Genomic DNA, 8,863 nt, shown 5'->3' with positions numbered 1-8,863 from the left:
ATTTTTGGATAGAGCGAAAATGAGGTATAAAAAAACTGTTTGGGAATATTAATATTTAGGTTGTATTTTAAATACAAGAATTACATTTAGCTTAGACAAAACGTGTTATCTTGTGCAACTGAATATTGTAGGGTAAGGGTGATAAAAAGAAATACATAAAATAATCCCTTCCTGACCATTTAGAGACAATTTTAATCTCATAGTTCACTTCAAACATTTTATTGTATTTAAAAAAAAAAATCGTGGACAATGACGCGGGGACTTGTACGCGCATGCGTACTTGCTCTCCACGCAGCCCGCGCCGGTGGTGAATGCAAGTGAGAAATTCAACTGCGTGATCTGTGAAGCAGCCAGGCGGAGGCGGCGGTACCACCTTTTGATAGAATTTCACCTCGTATTTGACATCCAACCGGACACAAGGTGACTGGGGAACAGGTAAGAAGGCCCAACCGTATTTCTCGTCGCATTTTTGGGCACATAATTGGCAAAAGAAACCGTTTCGGGGACGCATCAACATCGTTGCTGGCGTGGTGCCGCATGTCGGCTTTTTGAGTTCAAAACAAATGTGACCAAGTCGACAACACAGTGTTGGTTGAAGCTGTTGGCGGAAGTATTCTTGTCTTTGCTGATGTGTGTTATCATGTCGCTCCCCGCTTGGAGCCTTGAGGCGGCTATCTGGTGTCGCGGTTGGGAAGTTAAATGCTTTGTGTTCCCACGCCGCCGCGCTCCCACGGAGAAAAAGTATGGAGAAGTAAAGGCCTAGCGCGAGGCCCCAGCGCGCTAGCCTGAGTGACAGCTGCTCGGCCAATCAGAATGCTTCTCCCCGCCCGTGTGTGACTCTTTCCACCAATCGGATTTTCGTACAACCTGACGTAGACAAAAGGGTTTTCCCGCTCCGCCTACTGGTTATAAAAGACCACTGTACTCTAAAGTATCAAGTCTAGGTCGACGTGCTGGTAAAAAGCGTAGCAAACAAAGTGTATGAAGTCAAACATTACGTTTAAATCATTTGATGCTTGAGATTTTTCAAAGATATGAAGAATCGTGCAATGCAATATGAAATGCGCATTCAGTTTTATATCATGGCGCATTGACATGATCTCACATAGATCATTTGGAACGGATTACGATTTGAAGGAGTCATTTTGTCGTGTCACCGTGTTTGTTTTAATGGTCGCTGCATTCCCCCAAGCATCGTTTCCTGTATCTTGCCTTGGTGCGGTGATGTACTTCCATTGCTATGCCGACGATAGTCGATCACGTTTCAAGCTTAACGTAAACGTTACGTGATCGACGGTGTGCGCGAGACGCTGCCGGCCACGCACCGGAGCCGTTACCATTGTCTCCTATTGTGTCTGAACGTGGGATCGGCTGATCTGCAAACACGTGGGCCCAGAATCGTGAACATATCCGGTTTGTAGCTTGACTGTGCGGCGTCGCCCTTTAAGCACGCCCAGACGGCTCCATGAAAGGGTTTTTTTTAAATCATTCTGTAGTATATATATCCGATTTGAATATGAATAATGGACTCATATGGTTGAATGATGGTCGACACTTGCTGCTATTGGAACATGCTTGCATACTACAATTGATTATAAATTCATTCATAAAGGTTAGGGGAATGCTGATCCCGAATTTGAACAAGAATGCTCATCTCATTACCATTTAAGGGGCCTGGCTCACCTTAGCTTATCCCCCCCCCCCCCCCCCCCCCCCCTCTGTATCATCTTCTAAATGTGTGTGTGCTTTGTCACGCTCCTATTTTCCCCCCCACACACAGAAGATGCTCAGTACAGATACAGTGGTAGTGATGATGCTAAATTCTAAATGGTGTCATTTATGAGTAGTATAGTTTTGGAATAGTGCCTTTATGGGTGGATGTGTTTGTTTGTTGTGTGTGTGTCCAGGAAGAGAGCCTTGATGTGGGCAGTATGAGTAAGACGCCCCCTAACAGAAGAGGGATAACATTTGAGGTGGGAGCTCAGCTCGAGGCAAGAGATAGCCTCAAAAACTGGTGAGTCATGGCCTCATTCATTCTTTTCCATCCTTGAAACTCGCCACCACTTTCACTTTAGTTGTTGTACTCTCCTTGCCAACTTTGTATGGAATGCAAAAAGCCAAACACAAGCTGTTCTGTGGCACAGGTTGTTTCAAAGAACTTCATTGGTGCATGCAAAGTTTTCATTTCAAGGAGAAATGAAGTAAAACATTTTCTTTACAATAATATGTTCTATGCAACCGCACTAGTGTAAAGACAGCATTCTGATCACGATTGCCCACGTGGAATCTGAATTGAGCCGCAGCATCCATCTGTTTCGATACATCTCAGGGAGTGGCCATTTTGGCCCTTGCTGTTGACTGAAAATGACATCACAGTCGCTCAGGTAACGACCAATCACGTCATGCGACATTCGTAAGCTGAGCCCTTAAGCCGCTGTGATGTTGTTTTTAGTCGACAGCAAGTGGCGAAATGGTCACCACCAGATCAGGTGAACTTTGACACTTGATTCAAATTCCACAAACGCCGTATTAATCAGAATTTGTTGTTACAACTTTCTACTTGTAGCCGGAACTTTCAAATACTTATTTCCTTCTTGACTTTTATTGCTCCCCAGGTATGCTGCCAACATAGAAAAGATTGATTACGACGATGAGAAAGTACTAATTCATTACCGTCAGTGGAGTCATCGTTATGACGAGTGGTTTGAGTGGACAAGTCCCTACCTGAGACCCGTAGAGAGGGTCTCACTGAGGCGTCAACGCTTGCAGGACGACGCTCCCGTGCCTGTAAGCCAGTCATTTGTTTTTTTTAATGCCCTTTGATAAATTGGTTGGCTCTTGAAAGTGGTAGTATTTACTTTTCTATGCCTTAAGCCATAAACAATTTTGGGGGGGATCCATCCGATCTTGAATTGCAGTTCTTCAATGGTGTGCTAAGTAGGACTGAAATGTTTCTCTTGGGTTTTGCCAGGGTTTTCAAGTCAATGACAAGGTCCTGGCAAGCTGGTCTGACTGCCGTTTTTATCCTGCAAAAGTCATCTCGGTCAATAAAGATGGTGGGTGAATTCAAAAATGTTTTTTTTTTAATACCAATCGAATGAAATAACCTACAGTTTTAAATGTCAGTTGTTTATATTACAGTGTCTTATACTGTGAAGTTTTTTGATGGCGTCATCCAGACAGTGAAAGGAATACACGTGAAACCTTTTATTAAAGAGGTGCGTGTTGAATAACCGTAGCCATCGTCCGTTGCTACCCAACTATCGGTTGCTTATCCACTCTGTTTGCTCACAGAGAGGCGCGGGAAAGTCTCGCAGTTCGGAGAGAAACATGGTTCGGAGAGTCCCAAACCGCAAAGACCGGAGACCTCCGGTGAACGGTGAGTCGCGGAACAAGAGGGCCCGACGCAGCACCTCCGACCAGGAGAACGATAGTAACAGCGAAGAGGAGGAGCGGGAAGTGAGGATGGTGAACGGCAAGAGCAAGAGAGCTAATGGTAAAATGGAGGCCTCGCCCGCGCTGAAACAGGCTGAAGAGAAATCGGGGCAGTCGGAGCAGAAGAAGCCCGCTGCTGCAGAAGACGGCGGCAGCCTACTTACAAATGGCGCCAAGGACTGTCACGATGACAAATGTCATGAAAATGGAGATGTAAAACAGGAAGAGGAGGAAGTGGAAATGGAGGCCAAAGCAACGCAACCATACAGTGACTCAGCCAAGCCATACACGGAAGTGCCCGATCAACCGGAGCAGACGGCCGCCGAATCCAATGGAGATTTGGAGCAGAAACCAAACGTCAAATCCGAGAGGTTGCAGCCCGATGTGACCTCCCCGCCTCCGCCTGTCAAGCGTAAGTGTGTCAAATTATCAAGCCAAAAAAAAGCTTCTCTTTGAAAACCATGTGCAACAAAAAATAATTGTGACTAGACATTGTATTGGGGCGAGAGAGAGTCCAGTCATGTCTTTCCTGCTTTTTACAGCTGTGAGGAAGCAGGGATTCCACAACCCCAACAGATTTAGCAGAGAACCACGTAGGTTATCTTCTTGAATGACGAGCGCTTGTTTGTCTAGGCGCTCCCTGACTCGTACCTGACTTGTGCTTGCTCCGCAACGCAGTGTACAGGGTGATCAAAAACCAGCCACCCCCCGTACTCTCCATCAACCTCGACCACAACCCCTTCAAATGCAGCGTCGCCGGCTGCGCCAAGTCCTTCCGCAAGGCCAAGCTGCTGCATTACCATATGAAATACTACCACGGCGAGGAGCAGCCTCCGGAGGCCGAGTGCAGCCCCGCGAGGAGCAGCCACGGCAGGTCGGCGGAGAAACAGGCCACGTGCGGCGCTTTGGATGGCCCAAAGAGAAGAAGAACCGTTTCCGCTTCGATGCGTGAGTTGTGCACAAGTTTGATTTGTCCTGATGGAACGGCAAAAAAATATATTTCTTTCCACTTTTTTTGCAGACACTGTCTCTGCTGCTGCGGCTACTCGGGGCGAAGTGAAGGCTGCGGGCAGACGCACTTCGGCTCCCTCTGCAGTAGGCACGCATGGCCATCAGCAGAGGGTGCTGCTAAGGGAGAAGAGCAAGGAGAACCAGCTTGGCAGCAACGGATGCCAACCGCACGATCAAGACTCAGACAAGCGTGGCTTTGACGGTGGTCAGTAACAATTACCAAACGACTATCTTCTTAGTCTTCAGAGTGTCAAAAAGCCGCATTTGATCCCTTGCTAATTTTTTTTAGATTCATGTCATCGCTAGTTTTTTTTTTTGTTTCATATCTTTGTCCCAAGAAGCTATGTTGAACTGAGGTAAGAAATTCCATATCGTGTTTTGCTGCCATCTATTGGCAAGGCAGCAACTATGCGCAGATAACAGGGGAAAACACTCATGAAGTTGAAATCGGACAAATAAAGCCTGCAACCTTTCCAGGTCCAGTCAAAGATAGACCAAAAGAAAAACTCAAACAGAAGGACTTCCTTCGCATTAAGCTTAAGAAGAGGAAGAAAAAGAAGACGGCTCAGTCCGGTAAGAAGGGATTGTGCGCATCAAGCCCCTTCCCATCTCGTCGCATCGCTGCTGCTTTGCATGTGCACTCGCTGTTGAACTGCAGAAGTAGCTTGTCTGCAAAGCGTGAAGCCCTCCATTTTGTCCTCTTGGCATGGTGGCTGCCGTGTGTGTTTTAAGTGTTACATGTGCCACTGGACCCACTAGGTCTTCGCAGGAACAGCCATGACCAGTTTGATTCCATGACCAGTCAGTACTGGCAAAATGATAATGACTAACTCAAACACAAAGTCCAACGTCGTTAACTGGAATCCACTGCCAGCGAATTAAAATGACGTCGAGATATGTAAATCGTCAATAAATCAGAATATCAATATCACATGTCGTCACGATGAGCACTTTGGTAGAGTTCTTCATTCAATAATCTCCCACCATTGGAGTGTCTAATGCTTTCACTGTGCTGTTATGAACTGTTTCTAAATATTTTTTGGTCAATCTCAAAACAGCGTCTCCTTAATTGTTCCCGAAATGTTTGCCTCCCCCAAATGTACCTGTCAACTGAAATGAATCTTCCAACTGTGTATCTACATGTGCTTTCCCCTCCTTCCCTGTATTAACAGACTGCACAGATACTGAGGAGAATTTTGACTTCTCAGTATCGTGCCCTCCACCCAAATTGCAATTGCCATTCAAATATGCCCCCTCGCACAATTACAAGCGTGAGGCCTACCGCTGCAGGCCTGGATACAGCGACTCGGTGCAGATAAATGTGGACGGTGGGTATCTGACCTCGCGTGCGCGCATCTATTTTGTACATTGTGTCTGTGTGACTGTTGATGCCTTTCTCTCCTGTCCCATTTCCGCTATAGCCATCGTTAGCCGCATCACATCCGAGTTGTCCTAATCTCGCTCGTGTAGCGCACAGCAAAGCTGTCGACGTCAGCGCTCAAATGTACCGTTGCTCGATTAACCGCTGAGCAGTTCTTTACTCGTCGCTTTTGTCAAGTATTCCACAAATAGCTCTGCAAGTACAAACACTTATTGGATCGTTTGACTCGAGGTTTAAATCGTGACATTTATATACTGTTGATTATGAAGGAACTCCAATTCGGTGCTTTGTCCTTTTTTCTCTAGATGATGATAGCTTCAGCGACTGGTCCACCGACAGCTGTGGGTGGAGCGACGAGGACTACGGTGTGGACGTGACGAGCCCCCCTTTGAGCATGGACTGCGGCGCCGACGGCAACGACCAAGAGATCGTACGGTGCATTTGCGAAGTGGAAGAGGAGAATGACTTCATGATCCAGGTCATTCTTTCGAAATGTAGACAGAGTTAGATTTTCAATGATTGTCTTTGGAGTGTTTCACTGTGTCCTTATCTTGTCTTGCAGTGTGAAGACTGTTTGTGCTGGCAGCATGGCACGTGCATGGGCTTGCTGGAAGACAATGTCCCAGATAGATATGCTTGTTATATTTGCAGAGACCCTCCAGGTGAGAGGACCACCACTGCAGTCAAGCAGGGCTCTCACACTTGTTGTCATTGCAAATGAATGTTTATTTCCAGGCCAGAGGCAGAGCCTGCGCTACTGGTATGACCGCGAATGGTTGAGCAACGGCCACATGTACGGCCTGTCCTTCTTGGAAGAAAACTACTCCCACCAAAACGCCAAGAAGATCACCGCCACGCACCAGCTGCTTGGAGATGTGCACCATGTGGTGGAGATTCTCAATGGACTGCAGCTGAAGATGAACATTTTACAGTGAGTCCCATGGAGCTGTTGGGGGGGGGGGGTAAAAAGTAGAACTTGAGAGATGGCATGCCTCTTCTTTTTTTTTTTTCCTCTCTCTCTCTCCCCAGAAACAACACGCATCCTGACCTGAAGCTGTGGCTGCAACCTTGGAAGAGAGTTGCTCGGCCACCAACTTGCTCAGACTCTTATCGGGGCAGCAACGCGGCTCCCTCTCCTGTCACGCCTGATGAGGACATGAGTCGGGGCGAGATCTTAATGTCCAACGCCCTAGAAAAGCTGAGCCGGGCAGCCGCCACCGCCTCGTCCTCGTCCGGCTCCTCGTTCCCGTTCCCGTCGTTCCAGGACTCGTACATCATCAGTGAACACTGTTACCAAAAACCACGAGCCTACTACCCGGCCGTGGAGCAGAGACTGGTGGTGGAGACCCGGCAAGGCTCCGAGCTAGAGGACAGCATGCGGAGCACCGAAGAACTACTGGAGCGCGAGCAGCGCTTCGGCGGCCTGCTGGAGACGGACAAGCCCAAATCCGTCAGCATGAGCAACAAGGTAATGAATGAATGAATCCAGATATTCTGTTTGTGCTTCTTGTGTGTATTGCGCAATAAACGCCCTTTTGTTGTTGTTGTTCTACCTTATCTGACATGATCATCTCCAGGCCACATCTGGGGGCTCTTGGCCTGGCGTTGAAATAAAGAGTGAGGTTTGGAGTCATCCTGAAGAGTCTTCAGATAACTGCAAGACACAGCAACAGTGGCAGCTCAACCTGCTGGATCACATAGATGCCGTTCAAGATGAGGTCTCGCACAGGATGGACTTCATTGAGCGAGAGTTGGACGGTAAGACCTCCACTGGCCTTAATTTACTTGCCGTTTCATCAGAAGATTGTAAGACATTTGCCTTGAATGTGGCTAACTAAGCGCAATTGTTCTCGTATGCAGTGCTTGAGAGCTGGTTGGACTACACGGGGGAACTGGAGCCTCCTGAACCGCTGGCCCGTCTGCCTCAGCTCAAACACCGCATGAAGCGGCTGATGTCACAGCTGGGAAAGGTGCATCAGCTCACCCTGTTGAGCTCCACATGAGGGCGCCACGGAGCAACAGTGTTTGGAATCTCACGGAGTTTGGCAACAAGACGGATTTGTCTGCAGCCGCTTCTCCTTCCTTTAAGGGTTTTGTGTGGTGAATTCAGATGCTACAGCCACTGACCTCCTTGTATGGAAAGTCAGCAGTATGAATCAGGATTAAACACAATGAGTAACCTCGTAAATGCAGGAGAGGAGAAAGTTCCGTTGGTTCCCATGCAACTTGACGGTCGATGCCTTTTGTCTGCCTGTACGGCTAAAGGCGGCTTGTAATTCTCTCAGTGCATCGTGCATTACACACGAGCTTCATATTCAGCTTGCAGTTAAGTTTCGTCAACAAATATGAAAATATTTTGGAACATGTTTAAATATACGTTTCCAGTCGTGCTTTTCAACCTTATCCGTTTCCGTTCAAAGGCTTGATCTCGACGACACCTAGTATGTAATGCCACTTTACAACCAGTCTCGACAAACTGACTTTCTTTTCTTCGACATTGTCAACTTGTTTTTGTTTTCAATCTTAAGTTTATTTTTCAGCTTATGAAATGAAAAGGGTGATTGTTGTTGCGTGTTAAATGGTTGCGCTTCTCTCCAGTTAGTGTGCCAGTTTTGTTTGTTACTTTTTGTTTTTATTTGTTTATCAGTCACAGTATTCCTCACTCCCACTGTCTCTGCATTATTGTCACACTTGACGGTCCACTAAAGATTTGTCCTCGACTGGATCTTGTATTGTTGCCCACGACAAATACGGTTTTGACCAGATGAAATTGTCTTCTACTTTCAATTTGTTACACTTGTTTCTTTACAGTACTTTGTAAATATGGCCATCGAAATGTGCTTTTCTTTCCTGAAAATATTCTCGACACAGATGTCCTACGCTACTGTACTGTCTGGCTTAGAGCAGGGAAAAATGTTGAACGATGCAAAGAAATCTGCTGGTGCATAAATAAACCATCATTGGTAACCATGTCAAGCTTTGTCCGTCGTTAACTTTTTTTCCTCCCTCCCATCTTGTTTATCCAACTGGCACACT

The 8,863-nt window shown here is 46.8% G+C and overlaps 1 protein-coding gene across 11 annotated transcripts; it reads left to right on the top strand.

Annotated features, from left to right (window-relative positions):
* Positions 1–278: 278 nt before the first annotated feature.
* Positions 279–8,803, top strand: LOC147048874 (PHD finger protein 20-like). Of its 11 annotated transcripts, none has more exons than XM_085923402.1 (17): positions 279–435; positions 1,908–2,014; positions 2,616–2,787; positions 2,972–3,056; positions 3,127–3,218; positions 3,295–3,847; positions 3,978–4,028; positions 4,114–4,383; positions 4,457–4,651; positions 4,924–5,019; positions 5,619–5,774; positions 6,133–6,305; positions 6,390–6,489; positions 6,563–6,758; positions 6,857–7,295; positions 7,405–7,585; positions 7,688–8,803. In XM_085923402.1, exons 2-17 carry the CDS (start codon positions 1,932–1,934, stop codon positions 7,828–7,830), a joined length of 2,985 nt encoding a protein of 994 aa, XP_085779528.1. In that variant the 5' UTR covers positions 279–435; positions 1,908–1,931; the 3' UTR covers positions 7,831–8,803. The 11 variants fall into 11 exon arrangements, with proteins under 11 accessions (XP_085779528.1, XP_085779534.1, XP_085779531.1 ...); XM_085923408.1 differs by having other exon boundaries at positions 383–435; positions 3,142–3,218; XM_085923405.1 differs by lacking the exon at positions 279–435 and adding an exon at positions 956–979.
* Positions 8,804–8,863: the final 60 nt, after the last annotated feature.

This window comes from Syngnathus leptorhynchus, chromosome 11, assembly GCF_054491065.1.
Source record: "Syngnathus leptorhynchus isolate UIUO chromosome 11, UIUO_Slep, whole genome shotgun sequence".
Taxonomy (NCBI): Eukaryota; Metazoa; Chordata; class Actinopteri; order Syngnathiformes; family Syngnathidae; genus Syngnathus; species Syngnathus leptorhynchus.
The sequence above is the reverse complement of the archived record's forward strand: the minus strand, read 5'-3'. Positions and strand labels throughout refer to the sequence as shown.